At 42.3% G+C, this 18,020-nt stretch overlaps 1 protein-coding gene across 1 annotated transcript in view; it reads right to left on the bottom strand.

The window, feature by feature from the left end:
- The window catches only part of LOC308158357 (ankyrin repeat domain-containing protein 13C-like), a 42,923-nt gene extending 26,805 nt beyond the window's left edge, over positions 1–16,118 (bottom strand). The window contains exons 1-3 of the mRNA XM_080531947.1: positions 15,480–16,118; positions 13,920–13,961; positions 570–674 (exon numbers count right to left, since the gene is read on the bottom strand). Coding sequence (XP_080388073.1) covers positions 570–674; positions 13,920–13,961; positions 15,480–15,861 — 529 coding nt within the window. The 5' untranslated portion in view covers positions 15,862–16,118. The remainder of the gene's footprint in view (positions 1–569; positions 675–13,919; positions 13,962–15,479) is intronic.
- Between the last annotated feature and the right edge of the window lie 1,902 nt (positions 16,119–18,020).

Below are 18,020 nucleotides of genomic sequence, written 5' to 3'. Positions count from 1 at the left end.
ATGTGTTTTGGATTTGCAAATCAATGTTTGAGGGTGTCAACTTCCCAGCAGGACAGAGGACAGAATGAAAACGTGAAGTGGTAAAATGATTGTGGGGGGTACCTACAGGCAAAAGGGTGGCTTGGCTATACCCAGCCAATGAGACAGGACCACATCTCCCAATGAATTCTCTTTTCATCTGAACACAAAAGACCAGAGACGCTTGAGGAATATCGCCCCTCTCTGACGGACAAAAGGGGGCGTCGCCGTGCCTACACTGAGAGCAGAGTGGGAGGAATGCACAGAAGCATCTGTTGATTCCAGTGTTAAGCCTACATGTTGATTTTCCCTCCACACTGATGGGGCACCCAAGCAACGTGGATGAACATGGATAATGGATTATGAACATACTCAATTAAAATTAATTGGGGCCATATTGTTTTCAGCAGGGGCAGCTCGGCAAGTTGGCCCATGCCATCTACAACATGTGATGGAGGAGGAGCAGCATGCCCATCTTAACAGTGTCTGATCTCAGTGTGTTGTCAGTGGTGGTGGTAGTCTGTGAGTACAGGGAGTGGTTTGCAGCTTACTCATCTGACGATCTCCGTAGCTGATGGCCTCTGCGAGGGGACTCCATCCCTGAGCGTTCTTTACCTTCACCGGTGCATTGTGGGCTAGCAGTAGATGGGCACACTCTGTGAGGGATAAAGAGACGAAGAGGAAACAGTGATTCACTTACAGATCATTACAGAGACGGACAGAGCAGAGTGGGAGAGTACTAGTTTCCTTGGCTAATAGACAATTTGTCAATGTTTCATCTGATTATCCCCTACCAGGGCCAGTGTGGGATGACTACAGGGAGGACGTGGGTCAAGTATGGGAAAGGCACTGAATTTACTGACCTCCAGAAATCGAGTAACAAACATGTTTCTGTGTCCCAGCTCTATCCTCCTGCGGCTTTAAGCCCGAAACCAGCTCAGAATGCCAAGTCAACAACACGCCACGTTTCCCCAAGCCTCTTTCCATCAGCCCCCTCCGTTGTCATGGCACAAGTATTTCATTCACACTGAACTCCGCTTCCCCATCAAACAGACAAAAGAGCTCCCGGAAGCTAATTTTAACTCCAAGTTGACACCGTGCCCGTGTCAGAACAAGCTCTAATTTTGTGTCAGACTTGCCTATACTCCTGGGAATACAACCAAAAACGGCAAGTCTCTACAATATAGCCTAATACAGAGAGACTTCGTTAGTTGTATCGTAATCAGTCACCAGCACGGCCTGACTACTGTTTACGTTTAGTTATGGTTTCATAAGCAGATTATACAGACACATCCATTCCACTCTCTTTAATTAGACATGTATGCCAGTTTTCAAATTGAATACTACTGGTCCAGAATGCTTAGGCCCTAGTTGTTGTGGTCATTTAAAGTGAACTATGGTGAAGGGACGGATGCAAAATAAATGTCAAGAATGAAAATAGTGCCGTTCTGCTAACCATACAGTAACCATATAAATACTATACAGTAAGTTTAGTTAAGGCTTCTGGCTCTAAAATATCACTGTCCACAACATATCCTATCCTTTAAGACAATTTAGTTGTGTTCCATTGATGGGATAATGCAACAGCCTAGCACTTTTCTACAGTGCTGCAGGGAATGAAATACAGTTTCTCTGTTTTTCTTGACAAGGTTCCTGGTAAACAGAGAGCCAAAATGGAGCCTGTTTTTCCGCCTGTCTGTTTAATAGTGACATCTCTAATTAAAATGGTGGACTCCATACAACTCTATTACAGCTTTGGTAACTGCCAGTGTTCCTCCCCCTGGCAAACGGGCAAGTCAAATGAAATTGGTAGTTGTTCATATGTCAAACATAGGAGGAACTTGTAAACAATCCGCTGAATGGAAATGTAGGCCAGCCGTTTCACAGGCAGAAACAGGGACCGTTATCCTGAGGGAACCAAAATCGATGACTCTAATAATTTAACAAAACACATGGATGCTCTTGCATTATATCATTGAACAATACTGCCTTTCTTTTTTCCTGGCACTTGGGTCAACCGTATTACTCATCTGAATGATATTCAAGTCGTATCCACTCACTCATTCAAGTTCAAACTTGTTGCTCTGTCTTCTTGTTCGGCCACTAACGGCAGAGAACGCAAGAGGAAAAACCTCACTGACGTATATGAGAGATCGATAGAGATCTGCTGCCGAGACGACAGTCTGCCGTAGCGTAGACCTATGGGTGTTTGGCACAAGTGTTTTCACCATAGTGGGATAGCAATATTATTAGTTATAAAATAACCACTTGCATGCTTGTGCATAAAACATAATCGCCACCCTCACCCCTGTGCGTTCACTAGATTGCCCCACCAACCTTCTCATCTACATACTGTACCGCCCCGCCCATTTTTCTTTTAATACTGTATCTCCCAGCGTCTCATGCATTCTTTGAACAAGATGAATACATTTTACAATACTGCTTCATTTAACATAATATACCCAGCACATACTTACGGCTTGAGTACCCCATGAGTATAAATTACAACCTAATAAAGTGTCACCATTAGTTGGATGCTGTCTCAAAGGTAAGTTAGTACGTTGTAAAAGGAACTGCCATTAAGACTGCCATTACTACCCTGAATATACAGTAAGCTAAACTGTCGTAGGCAATGTGGAAATCAAGTAATCTGTGTATTTGGGCAAATAGGATTGCTTGGATGGATGAATTTTGTTCAATTCATTTATTAATATACAGGAAAAGATTAAAAAGTAACATAACAGATGTTAAAATGTGTTAAAAGTGCTGCTAAAGCATGTGATGTGAGTGTTGCGTTGACCTGATCAGTCCCAGTGCTCAGTCTCAGTGCTCAGGGAGGGAGCAGCTGATAAGAGAGGTTAATGTAGAGGAAACAGAGTTCACAGTTAAGTGCATGAGCAGAAGCCTACTGGGTGACGTAAGCCGACCTTCACCCCTCTAGCCTATATCTCCCTGGTTGTGTAATAACAACAGCATTTAGCAGGAATACTTTATGTAACCCTGAGCAGAATGAGCAAGCCCGACAGGCTAGGCATGGCGCGTCTCTCTGGCTGTGCCCCAGCCCCAGCCCAACCCAGAACTGGCGTTTACAGGGGAGTGCTAGGCAAAGCTAGGCTAGTTCTGCTGATCACTGTGGCATTCGCAGTCAAAGGGGTCCACTGGAAAACAGTCTGTGAGCAGCGAATTTCCTCAAGTCAAAAGAAATGACATTGAAAAGGACCAGTGGTGTTGATTTGAATCAAACTGTATAGGCTAGTAGGCTACTGTATCAAAACATGAACATGTAACGGTATTTATACACAGTCCCCTGTCCAATGCCATGAACTACGAGATGGCAATTGTGGATGTTGATTGCTCATTCACTCCTCTCTCTCTATCTATCCTTCTATCCATCCATCTATCTACAGCGGCTATCTATCCATCAATCCATCCATCCATCCAACTACAGTAGCCATCTCTCTCTCTAATCTATCAGCTATATATCTCTATTTATTTATCTTTTTCTGCCTAATCACTGTTGAGATGCTGCTGCAAATTATACTCGCATAAAATACTCACTTTATTGGTTGATATTTATTGCTTATTTCTGAATTGGCAGTGTGGCACTTTCTTTGAATGTCCTTGAAGCAGCTGTGAAGCAGCATGAGTGTATTTTCCTGATGCATTGGGCTCTGATACACAGAACTCCTTCCTGTGTTTTGTGCAAACTGTTCTTTGCAGAGTGGGTCTGATAAAATGCACTTGCGTGTCAGATTTCACTGGCTGGCTGCACACTTAAGCTCGACCTGCTACATCGGTACCAAACACTGTTGTCATTACCCTGTATCTCACAAACCCATTTGAGATGGCTTGTCATTGCATATTTTCAGTACACCTAGACACACACACCTTACATCCTTTAAGGTGATGCTCCGTCCTGTCCTTTCCACTTCATATTACCGTATTTTCCGCCCTATAAGGCGCACTTAAAAGTCCAAAAAAAAAAAAAAAAAACGACAGTGCGCCTTATAAGCCGGTGCGCCTTATATATGGATCAAAATGTAAAAATTACATGACCAATATTTTTTTTTTAATAATAATAAAATGTTTCAGTACGACTGGTAAACTACAAAGCCGCACCGCTTGCAGCATTACGGTAATCAGTAAACGACGGCCGCCATCTTGGAATCTCCGCGAATGCTATGCTTGTGGTGGGTTAACATAATTCACCCCCGGAACTAATAGTTGGGAGTATTGTTCCGTACGGAGGGTTAAGTGGGTGGTACTGAGTTTTAGTTCCTGTTTTAAGTGTGTGATAACAACTTTCCGAGGGAACAAAGTGAGATTCTTGGTGCTTTCAACTTGAAGTTTTAAAGTACCCACTCGATATAATAAACAACAGTTTAACGATCACTAAACACTTATCATTTGTGTATTGGATTCATTATTCTCGTTTGCCGGAGGCTACCGGTAAGGGAGGGTTGATTTGTAAACATACTTTCGTTTTAGCTCGTGTTCAAAAGCAAGAACTGTGTGTTCATCTAGTTATGTGTAGTTATGTGTTTTTAGCATGTCGATGTTCTCCCAGTATGTTGTCATGTTATTAAAATACAGTTTAGACCTTCGTAGCGATGTGTTTTGTTAGCTGTTAGCCGCTAGCAGCGTTTGTTGTGGTTTGGTCAGATTAACTTTTCTCCCATTCAGTGTTTGAGATGAACCAACATTCAAATACGCCTGTCGTGTTCAATCTTTCTCTGATTTGAATGTATGACACATCATTTGAAAGCTTACAATCTGTAGTTTAAGCATGTGTAAAAACTGAAAAAGTACGTTGCACATTTCACCAGGAGCTGTCACATATTGGTTGTTGGTTATAATTGTATAGCCTATTGGTTGTTTTCTGGTGTTGTTTTGCTCTGTTTGTAGTCTACTTGATGTATTTTTATCAGCTGTTAAATCACCACAGCGGTTAATCCACTAATAGAGATAATAGCAGATTGAAAATGCTTGTAGCTAACTACTCTATATCTCGTGGTTGCAGCTATTGCGAATTGCTATTCACGCGAGTCAGCTGTGAATCACCGCAGGTCCTTGACGCTTGTTGCAAAAATGGATGACGAACGGCTGATACTTGAGGTGGAAAAATATATATTTTTGACAGTGGAGCAGGTAGAACGTTGATGGTGACAACGCTCAGGTGGAGCTTGGACAACGGGAAGTTGACACAACACCGATGGAGAGGTGACGCAACGCAGTAGGTGGAGCTTGGGCGTAACGCAACCCCAGTCAAACGTTTGACTGCGGTATCTATTCTATGCGCCTTATAAGCCGGTGCGCCTTATAAGCCGGTGCGCCTTGTATAAGGAAAAATTTCTAAAATAGGCCATTCATTGAAGGTGCGCCTTATACCCCGGTGCGCCTTATAGGGCGGAAAATACGGTAGTATTATAACTATAACACTATTATGACACATTAGTACACACACACACACACACACACACACACACACACGGGGCGGCTCTGGCGCAGGAGGTAGAGCCGTTGTCTAATGATCGCAAGGTCGGCAGATCGGCGGTTCGAACCCTGGCTGGCCATTAGGGGTGCAACGGTTCAGTTGGTCCACAGTTCGGTATGAACCTCGGTTTTTGGGTCACGGTTTCGGTACGTTTTCGGTATGTGTTTTTGTGCGTAAGGAGATTTTTTTTTAAATGTATTTACAAACTGTTACTTTACTTTATTTTGCTTATACTTATGGAACTTTAACATTTAGACACATTCCAGAATATGACTGGTATATTGTATAATATAAACAAATATAAATACATATTTAAAAAAGAACAAAAAAACGTTCAAATGTGACACCAGCTAGTGTTTTCATTAACCAGTAGGCTACATTACTTACTGAAACTACAGATTGTAAGCTTTCAAATGACATGTCATTCATTGAAATCTAAACGAAGTTAGAGTCATTTGAATGTTGTTAGACCTCTATTGGGTTAAACTGGCTGTCATGAAACCGAAAGCAAACGCTGCTAACAGCTAGCGGCTAACAAAGCACAGCGCTACGAAGGTCTAAACCAGTGGTTCTCAACCTTTTTTGGGCCAGCGCCCCCCTGTCCATTATCCAGGTCTCTTACCGCCCCCCCCCCATCAAAAAAAGTAGGCTTATTTTCTTCCCTAAATATTAATGTTGACTAATATTCTGTGTTATATAATTTAAAAAGTATGTCACTGAATGCCAAATAATAGATTGGATTTAACTGGGCAGTTGGAATATCATTATCATTAGTTTACCAGAGAGCAGAAAAGCCATGTGAATGTGAATAAAAATGCTGTTTCTGAGTGTTAAACAAACTCAGACAAGATCAGAGAATACAAACAGACTGCTACGGAACAGCAGCAATTTCACACGTCCGATGCAGAACAAACAGTAGGCTGCAGAACTGTACATTACAACTAACATTGTTAGTTTTTTTAAGTGTGCTGGTGTTGCATTTCTCCAAATTGCTGTTTTATGATGCTAATATTTATTCATTTTTTATTGGACTTTGGGGGGGGGGGGGTGTCACAATATGGCGGCAAACGCTAGGGGGCTATTATTTTAATATTTTATTTAGTATTCTATGGTATTATTTTCATAAACTGACCACTTCGAATTTCTCATATCAAAACATATCAAAGTTCCAAAGTTCAGAGCTCTGCGCTCTGGCAGCGCTCAGAGATGGGCGCTCTGACTGAAAACACGGTTTTGTCCGAGCGAACTGACCGTTCGTGCATTTACGAACGTACCCGTAATAACACTGCTGACAGCTGATCAATACAAAAGACGCTGCAGCTGATGCGTTAGTTTCCAGGACATCACAAGAGGAGCAACATATCACAAAAAAGCGATCGTATATTTTAGTTTGCAAACACATCGCAATGCTAACCTCAGAATGGCACTAGGGATAACATCCACAACAACACTTAACAGTAATACATTTATGTAATATACTGTGATGAACCTGCGTGGGGAGGGGACATTCGTAGCTGATTTCTCCAGGTTAGATTATTGGTAAGCGATAGAGAACTTTCAGGACTGGTTTATTACAATAAGATCGCTTTTTTGAGATAGGTTGTTCCTGCTGTGATGTTCTGGTATGGTGGTATGGTATTAGCACTCATTTTAACTAAATTAAATAAGCTGTATTGAAAGGAAGCGAACGAAGCGAACGCAACAATTACAATGAGCCCACAAACTGAAACATATGTCACTCAAGCATAGCCTACAAGGAAAACACTCATAGAAGTTGGGCATTGGTCAACATGATGTTACAGATGGGATGAACCGGGGTTCTTTCTATCGTAGCATAGTATTGTAATTTCTGCACTGTACATGAACTGTCAAGATTCTTCTACAATGCAGCTTACCCAGACACATTGGAAACTATCAAAAGCTCTGCCTTTGCTAGCTGAGTTTTTAGCTTCTCCATCTTCTTGATGACACTCTCACTTTTATTTTTTTGGGCGCTGCGCTACGTGTGTCTGCGTCACAGAGCCCAGCCAAGTTCAGAGCGCTCAGAGATGGGTGCTCTGACTGAAAACACGGTTTGTCCGAGCGAACTGACCGTTCGTGCATTTACGAATGTGCCCGTAATAACACAGCTGTTTTTCATGAGAAAAATACTTTATGCGTGAACGCCCCCCAAGAACACCTCAACGCCCCCCTTTTAAAAATATTAGTTCCAGCGCCCCCCGATGTTGTCTGAACGCCCCCGTTGAGAAACGATGGTCTAAACCAGTGGTTCTCAACCTTTTTTGGGCCAGCGCCCCCCTGTCCATTATCCAGGTCTCTTACCGCCCCCCATAAAAAAAATGCCTTTTTTTCTTCCCTGAATATTAATGTTGACTAATATTCTGTGTTATATCATTTAAAAAGCATGTCACTGAATGCCAAATAATGGATTTGATTTAACTGGGCAGTTGGAATATCATTATCATTAGTTTACCAGAGAGCAGAAAAGCCATGTGAATGTGAATAAAAATGCTGTTTATGAGTGTTAAACAAACTCAGACAACATCAGAGAATACAAACAGACTGTTTTATGATGCTAATATTTATTAATTTTTTATTAGACTTTGTTAACACAGTTCCAAAGTTCAGAGCACTGCGCTCTGGGAGCGCTCAGAGATGGGTGCTCTGACTGAAAAGACGGTTTGCCCGAGCGAACTGACCGTTCGTGCATTTACGAATGTACCTGTAATAACACTGCTGACAGCTGATCAATCGCAAGCAGACAGAGTAGTGGTTTCCTATAGCAACAAAAGACGTTGACAGCTGTTCGGAGTGCTTATGTGTTCGTTTCCAGGGCATCACATGAGGAGCAACATATCACTAAAAAGAGATCGTATATTTTAGTTTGTAAACGTAAAGACGAACACATCGCAATGCTAACCTCAGAATGGCACTAGGGATAACATCCACAACAACACTTAACAGTAATACATTTATGTAATATACTGTAATGAACCTGCGAGGGGAAGGGACATTCGTAGCTGATTTCTCCAGGTTAGATTATTGGTAAGCGACAGAGAACTTTCCGGACTGGTTTATTACAATACGATCGCTTTTTTGAGATAGGTTGTTCCTGCTGTGATGTTCTGGTATGGTGGTATGGTATTAGCACTCATTTTAACTAAATTAAATAAGCTATATTGAAAGGAAGCGAACGCATAAGCGCAGAGGGTAGTGTGTATACGCGGGGAGGGAGTATTTGGCAAGACAGGCTTACGTCACCGGCGGGGACATGCACTCAGTATCAAAACTAACATAAGAAATATTCTCTCTCGCTTATAGCCAACAATTACAATGAGCCTACAAACTGAAACACATGTCACTCAAGCATAGCCTACAAGGAAAACACTCATAGAAATTAAACAAGACCGTAAATTAAACAACACCGTATCGCTGTTAGATGAGCAACACAAATTAAATAGCCTATTCCTCATAAATCTTCGCCAACTGGCTAAATCCAAAGACAATCAACTATTTACAGTTATATAGCCTATTCCACTCCTATCCGTGTTCATTTGCGGGTGCTATGCAAGAAAAGGATGGCTTTGAAACATGGGTTGAAACATGACATTACAGATGGGATGAACCGGGGTTCTTTCTATCGTAGACTAGCATAGTATTGCAATTTCAGCACTGTACATGAACTGTCAAGATTCCTCTACAATGCAGCTTACCCAGACACATTGGAAACTATCAAAAGCTCTGCCTTTGCTAGCTGAGTTTTTAGCTTCATCTTCTTGTTGACACTCTCACTTTAAAAAAAATGTGGGCGCTGCGCTACGTGTGTCTGCATCACAGAGCCCGGCCAAGTTCAGAACACTGCGCTCTGGGAGCGCTCAGAGATGGGTGCTCTGACTGAAAAGATGGTTTGTCCGAGCGAAATGACCGTTTGTGCATTTACGAACGTACCCGTAATAACACTGCTGACAGCTGTTTTTCATGAGAAAAATACTTAATGTGCGAACGCCCCCCAAGAACACCTCAACGCCCCCCTTTTAAAAATATCTGCTCCAGCGCCCCCCAATGTTGTCTGGACGCCCCCTGGGGGGCGGTACCGCCCCCGTTGAGAAACGATGGTCTAAACTGTATTTTAATAACATCACAACATGCTGATAGAACATCAACAGGCTAAAAACACATAATTAGATGATCACACAGTCCTTGCTTTTGAACACGTCCTAAAACTAAAGTATATTTACAAGCCATGTAAACCGATAGCCAATTACCGATAGCCTCCGGAAAACAATAACAATGAATCCATTCCACAAAGTATAGGCCTACATATTTTGAGAGCTATTTATAGCGGTTTCACGTATGCGAGTGGTTTACGGTTTCACCAACTGCAGTCACAAATGTGCCTCTTAGGCTTGACGACTGGGAAATAGAAATGAAAGTAAAAATGCACTTTAGCTATGAGAGCTGTACCATAATATGCAATGTGCGCATATTATGCGCTTACACGACACACGTGAAGCATTTCTGTGACACGCGTTTCTGTTCACTGTTTTCACTCCCTCATCGCTGTATTCAATGCCAAAACCAGAATTAATGACCGCACAGCGCAGATTTGTAGCAATCCGGGGCTTCCTCAAACTGTTGCCATGTTCTCAACTCTGCTCGCCATGAACAAACATTTGAGCAAGAAGCAACTGGGTTCCAGACCAACTCCACCTCTGACTTTGAATGAAACGCAGGATAAACCGAAAACCACAGCACCATACACACTAGTGTATTGAACCGTGGAAGGCGAACCGTACCGTCCGTTATAAAACCGAGAACTGTTGCACCCCTACTGGCCATGTGTCGAGGTGTCCTTGGGCAAGACACTGAACCCCAAATTGCTCCCAATGAGCGGGCCGGCGCCTTGCATGGTAGCTTGCCGCCATTGGTGTGTGAATGTGTGTGTGAATGAGTGAATGAGAGGCCATTGTAAAGCGCTTTGGAATAAGCCGTTATATACATCAGTCCATTTACCATTTACACACACACACACACACACACACACACACTGTACAGGTCAGGCCTCTCCTTCTTCCACACAGATATCCCAATAGGACGGCCACACCCACATGAGCTCATGCTCTCGCTTCCACATGTCTGGCTTACCAGGACATCCCTGGGGGATGGAGCAGTGTCATTAGCCAGCTCATTAAAAACAAAAACTATTACTATTTCATAGTAGGATCACATCAACCACTAGGGCCTCTACTGAAAGAAGCAGGTTTGAGATAAGCATTGACTACATAGGCCTACTCATTTGCAGGGAATAGGGTTAGTGTGTAGTGTACTTTCAAGATGTGTGGGTACTTCCAATCCATGTAAGCTACCACAAACACAGAACGAATGGCAGTGAATAAATGGCACACAGAGTCTACGTGTAGATCATTCACTGAAAGTCCCCAGCAAAAGACGTCATTAATCTTTCATTAGCATACATGCACTGTACTAGCATCCCAGTGAAATTAAATGTCGGCATCGAGTCACAAAGGGCCGGTACATTAATATTTCACACGAGTGGCATGCTTTCAGTCCAGCAATACAACTCAGCTCGATAATACATTATGAGACTCATGTACTAAACGGTTCCACAACGCCTTGACAGTTCATGACATGGGCTAGAGACTAAATGGCGTTTTTCCACTTTCAGAAATGCTTCTCCATTATACACAACATACCTGGAGCGACCCGAGACTGTAGGAGGAGTTACATGTCATAAGAGCACTTCACTTTAATAAGTGCCGATATACAGCTCAACGGGGGGAAATGCGATAAGAATTATGTCAAAATGCAGCACTATCATGCACAGATCAGCCTTAAAACATGTAACGTTACGTGCCTGTTACTTGCCGCTTTCACTTCTAGTAGATCTAGTAGTTCTAGTTCTAGCGCAGTTGTATTTTTATGGCGTTCACGGCATTAGTCAACTACATGCTCACATCCAGTCATCTGCTCACTGCTCTCCATCAAAAATGGCACATCCATCAATAATATTACATAATAACAACTGCTCTGATTAGATTGCGGGTTGTTTTCGTTTAATACATCAACGGGGGGAAATGCGAGATGAACTCTGCGAGTATCATGCTCATGCGTTCCATAACTTCCTCCGTTGAACGGAAGGTCCTATCTATTCCATTCAAAGTGTTTTAGCCTTCCCCCTTTCCACTGGTAATAAGGAATTGGCAAGAATAGATTGATATAAATAGATCAACATACTGCAGCACTATCATGCACAGATCAGCCTTAAAACATGTAACGTTAGATATATAACGTTAGACAGGGAGTGATGTATTTCTACGGAAAGGCTGTGCTTGACGCTCTCATTGGACTGACGCGGGGCTCATACAATCTCCGCGTTTGTTATAGATACGAGTGCTCCGGTGTCTTGCTGGTAGTCAAATATATTTAAATATATACAGCTAGGGATGCTCCGATTTATCGGCCACCGATTTAAATCGGCCGATTTCACTCCAAATGACTCGATCGGTGATCGGCAAAAATGGCCGATCGCAAAAAACGTTTTTTTTTTTTTTTTTTTTTTTTCCTGGGGAAGACAGATAACTGAACAGAAAACATAGGAGGACGTAACAGTATGTAAACCATGAAGGCCACGTTTATGATGTCTTTTATACAGCCATATCGACTGACTTGGGCTTCAGGCCCTAACTGGGTGATAGGCCAGACTTTTACTATGCCATAAAAATGGGTCTGCGTTTGCTTGGTGCCTAATGGATCAAAACTTTTGTCTAAAAAATAAAAAATATGTAGGCTATCCAGTCAGTAGGCCTACAGTTATGTATTTAAAAAAAATCGGTATCGGTATCGGTTGATCTTGAGGGAAAAAATCGGTGATCGGTGTCGGCCCCAAAAATCCAGATCGGAGCATCCCTATATACAGCATATGGATGTTACGTGCCTGTTACTTGCCGCTTTCAGTTCTAGTAGATCTAGTAGTTTAGATCTCGCAACCAGGGAAACGCCGACATGTGTTTAAGGGCGCAAGACGCGAATCTACCGGCATTTGGCTCATGAGTGAACGGAGAAAATGCCTGGACGGCACAGCTTGGGATTCCATTGAAGTTACAGGGAACTATGTGTGAAAGAGGCTTAAATGTTAAAATAACAGTAATACCATGTTCATTGATAAAATTACATAAGGGATGAAAAGGGGAGATGGCAGTTTTAGTATGGGGGATGATGAAGCGCGCTGGACTGAGGAACAGCATAGGCACAGCACATCGCCATAATAGCGGGTTTTTTGTTATGCTTGTTGTAAATAAAAGTTCTATGATGCATTGAAATGACATTAAACTAAGATAATAAGATGGTTATCATAATCTTTCAAATCTTTATTAATAAGTTATTACAGAAACAGTAAGTGACGTTTTCCGAGAGCGAAATCTGTTGTGGTATTTAAAGATGGCGGTTAGCGATGAACTCTATGAACATGGGATGACAATTTTCATTGACCAATCAACGGTCTGCAGCGTCGCACGTCACACACAGCCTGGCAAAAAAAGTACCTTTCGCTACCCCTCTCGAACGGGAACTAAAAACAGCACGGGTACTATGGCCTGGTACGGCTCGGTTGGCAGTGGAGGAAGGAAAAAGAACCCGCCCTGGTCGGCCCGGTAGTGGAAAAGCGCCATAAGATGTACCTTGTATTTAAAACTGCATTCAAATAGGCCTAGTTATCATGCTGCTGTGGAAATAAACACAAAGTACTGTAGCTGCATAAACTTGATAAGTGTACGGTGCAACAACAACTGTACGAATGGGTTATGTGTATGTCACATTGTTTAGATCATCTCTCAAACAACTGATTAGAGGCATCTTACTGAAACCATACCGAGTGCAGGCCTACACAAAGAAAGTAGGAAGTACACTATAGATCTCGAGCTAAAGTGACGAATTATCATTTCCAACATCCATTCTGTCAGGTAGTTGGGGCTAATTGTACCGTATACATGTCAATAAGAAGACAGAATGAATGGCTTGAATTGTATGTAGTAATAACTATGCAGTCTTAACAAATCTGGAGACAGGCAATTCTAACTCACATTTAGTATTCTACACAGTTAGTATTCTAAAGGCAAGTCCATCAAAAAAGGGTTGCCTGTGCAAACCTATTTTGGTCAGTTGGGAATCCATAAACCAAGCCTCTTTATAAATGTATGAGCGTCTCGCCTTTTAGGAGATCGCCTCCGAGAGCTGTGATCTGTGACACAGCTATATGGCACTTACCAACCCTCCACAAGGAAATACTGTGAGACACAGACAAAGACACAGACAGACAGACAGACAGAGAGACAGACAGACAGACAGACAGACAGACAGACAGACAGACACAACAGAGCCCTTCACTCACCTTTGTGCCCCATCATAACAGCTAGATGCAGGGGTGTGTTTCCTGAGGAGGACAGTTAGACAAGAGATTAGACCATGGACACTGACAGCCCCCACTATCTTGTGTGCCCACTTCCTGTACATTACATAACTGTCATTAGGCTACACGTGCAATTTACTCAAGAAACCCATGCACATTTGTAGTAATTTCATATCTTGAACAACACCTTGCTCTCTATTGCAATGCACTACCTTCTCAGATAGACTAGTCCCACATACTTCAACCTTCTCAGATAGACTAGTACCCATACCTTCTCAGATAGACTAGTACCCATACCTTCTCAGACAGACTAGTACCCATACCTTCTCAGACAGACTAGTACCCATACCTTCTCAGATAGACTAGTACCACATACTTCAACCTTCTCAGATAGACTAGTACCCATACCTTCTCAGATAGACTAGTACCACATACCTTCTCAGATAGACTAGTACCCATACCTTCTCAGATAGACTAGTACCCATACCTTCTCAGACAGACTAGTACCCATACCTTCTCAGATAGACTAGTACCCATACCTTCTCAGATAGACTAGTACCCATACCTTCTCAGATAGACTAGTACCACACACTTCTCAGATAGACTAGTACCCATACCTTCTCAGATAGACTAGTACCCATACCTTCTCAGGTAGACTAGTACCCATACCTTCTCAGATAGACTAGTACCACATACTTCAACCTTGGAAGCAACTGTGGTTTTCCCCAGGGACAATTTACAATTGCATTTTGTATTTTATATTCCTTGGTTTCCCCAGTAATTGACCAACACCTCCCCTAGGCATGAGGAGAATCCTACTCCACTTTACTTGTTTTCAGACAATAAACCTCAAAGGTACCGCCTGTTTATTAGAAGTCACTGTAGGCCTCTATGGTACATTTGATTTAGCCAATGTTGTAACAACACCAGAATAAGTAATTAAGTTCACACTTTACGTGAAGTTTCCCTACACGTGTAATTACACTAGTAAAAACATTGTATTAACGTACCAATTTCCTTTGTAATTCATGTATAGTATGGTGCCTAGTGATTTATTGTTATACGTGGAATAAGGACTGTTCCTTAAACATAATGGAATGTAAAAACTTTGACGCTCAATATCTCTGAACTGCCCTAAACTGAGATAGAACCTTATCATTCTAAGCTCACGTATTGTCATGTCAGATATTGTTTCCATATATTTCGGCCCACCCATAGCTAATAGTCTGGGCCTTGACCTCAGCTAGGAGGCAGGCCTTGCCCTGCGGGGTTGAGCATCCAGTGTGTGTGTTCACTGTGTTGTCCTAGGGAAATAGTAGCTCCAGTCCAGTCTGCATTATGAATGATATTGCATATCAAGCGGAGATTGATGTAAAACTGTCACTTGGAAAGACACATTTGGCCAATGATGCTACTGTATCTAGGAATAGCAGGTGGGTATGGGATTGCATGACATGTTTATGTTGTAGGCCTGTCTATCTAACATGGAACACGATCATGTAGCAGACACTTGACCATGTGGATATGTGTACCGTTACTTACCATGAATATCTTTCTGAGCGATATTCTGAGTTCGAATGAGCGAGGACAAAAGTCGGACGTCCCCTTTGAAGACACATTCATGGACTGGGAAGTCTTCGCCGGTTCGGATGATGATCGGGTTTTTGTTGTTGTCATCGATGATCACGTCCGCCGTAGATAACGTGTTAGTGTTTGCGTTGATCTGCGATTGCTGGTTTTGATGTTGCTGTGTTGTCGATGGGGATTTTATTAACTTATGGTTGCTGAATATTTTACTCGCTTTGCCTTTAGTCTTGGTTGAAGTAAATGTCCCAGTTGCAGCCTCCTCGTCGGGTTCCAGTAAATCCTCCTCCTTACTGGGTTTGTGGTCCTTGCGCAGGGAGCGGATCTTCTCTCCGGTCATTTTTTAAACAATTGACAATAGCGTAAGTGGAGCAGAGGGCGCCGTTGACGATGACCCTCCTCGGGGTAAATAGATGCAATTCGCTGACAAGAATGCCCAGTTGTAGATCACACAAAAACTGCAAATTGCACAACATGAAAACAATTAAATCCTTCAGCGATCGTGCGAAAATAACGATACTATTTTAAAAGGCGGTAACAAACACTCTGCTAATGAGTAAAGTCTGAATTTGCCCGCTTATCTCTCATTACCGAAACTGTCCCTGCATAAGCGGCTCCAACACAGCGTTTGACAAGCACGGAAGATCCATCTGCCATCTTCCGCTTACAGTATCGCGAGAGTTTGCACTCTAACACCAAGAGATTATACTATAATGATTCGTTTACAAATTCTGTGCTAATACTGTAATAAAATGGACTAACTGGTTGTTACTTTCCATTGACAGTATGGTCCCTCTCGCTTTGGGTTGCAAACTACGTTGTTCCTGCTATTATGGTATATTATGCTTAAAATGGAACAGCAAATGTATTGCACAACCCGCTCAAGGTGTGTGGAATATAGCTCTGCCTCACATTATGAACTCCAATGGAATCATGTTATTATTGGCAGATTTGTCAGACCAGACTAAAAATCTAAATTATATTGCTAAAATGGATACAGAACACTTGACTAGTCAGACACTCTCTCACTTTAGCCATTCAAGTCTTTGCGAATGTGCTTGAAGAAGAATGTCACTCAACAATTGTGTATTATTTTGCACACTTTAATGCAGATAAATCTGTTAGTAGACATGTAAAAAAAAAGAAAAAAAAGAAGAGGATTCAGGGTAGGACATGCTGCAGCCTGCTGCTGTGTGGGTGCCCTAGTCATGAAAACGGGAAGGGAACATTCTTGGAAATGTTCACTAAAGACCAGCAAGGTTTTATACAGTTTTCTAAAGCAATGCAGTGTTTTGCAGGACATTCTATGGAAGTTATGCATGCGGCCACCATATTGTATGACCATGTATAAATGTCCAATGCGGAAACACTAGTTCACCATGAGCCATATTGAGCCCAAGCACCATAACTCTTGGTCATGTAATGTGACAACACTTGAAGAGGGTTGAAGTAAACGGTAAAGAACATATTTCAGAGACTGCGTTGTGTGCACATATAATGTACATCTTTCTCTATAAGAGAAATGTGCTGTACAGGCACATGATGTGATTTCTATGGACTCAAACAGATGGACATTGTCTATAAACTATTTGCATGAATAATAATCTCCTGGCTGAATCATTGAGGCAAAGGGCGGAAAACAGCACGCTCGCCCCCCCTATCGCTCATGGATGGAACTACTGTGTCCAAATACACCTACTCTATTTTCATTCAGATTAAATGATACGGAAATATGATTACAGTAATGGACGAATGTCACTGCCAGGGTATTCTTTTCTTGACACCTTAACTGCTTTTTTTTGTATCTGTGTACATACAAATTCTGACTTAACCTCATTGCAATGGGAATTATGTTGGAAAACATGTTATTTATTATTGTTAAGGAAAAACAAGATACTTATTTGTTATTCAGTGATTATAATAACTATCTGTTTTGAATAGTCATGTTCTCAGCATAATGTGTAAGAAACTGTAAATATAAACATGTAAATAAAAATTAATTAATTAAAATTAAAAACCAGTATGTACCAGTGTGAGGTTGTACCACAGGACGTGTGGCCGTCTGCCATCGTGTCAGTGGACGTGCCAGGGGACTGAGTACAGAGGACTGGTGGGCAGTTTTGTTGAGTGGTGTGAGCGAAACCACCTGCTGCTCAACATCAGCAAGACAAGGGACTAGGGGGCCCCTGTCTCGTTTTTCCATCCAGGGACAGGACATGGACAATAAACTAGACTGGACTGGTAACACAGGTGTGCTGTACAAGAGGGACCAGAGCCGACTCTGATGAACATGTTCTACCAGTCACTGGTGACCAGCGCAGTGCTCGGGGGGGCAGCATCAAGGAAGGTGACACCAAGAAGCTGAACAATCTGTTTTCTGTTCTCGGTGTCACCCTGGACACAGTGGAGGAGGTGGCCAATAAGATGAGAATGAGGATGGCGACCAAACTCCTGGCCATCATGGACAATCCCTCCCGTCCCCTACATGACACTGGCTGA

Source organism: Nansenia antarctica, assembly GCF_963989245.1.
Source record: "Nansenia antarctica genome assembly, chromosome: 1".
NCBI classification, from domain to species: domain Eukaryota; kingdom Metazoa; phylum Chordata; class Actinopteri; order Argentiniformes; family Microstomatidae; genus Nansenia; species Nansenia antarctica.
This window is presented reverse-complemented; position numbering and strand designations above follow the sequence as displayed.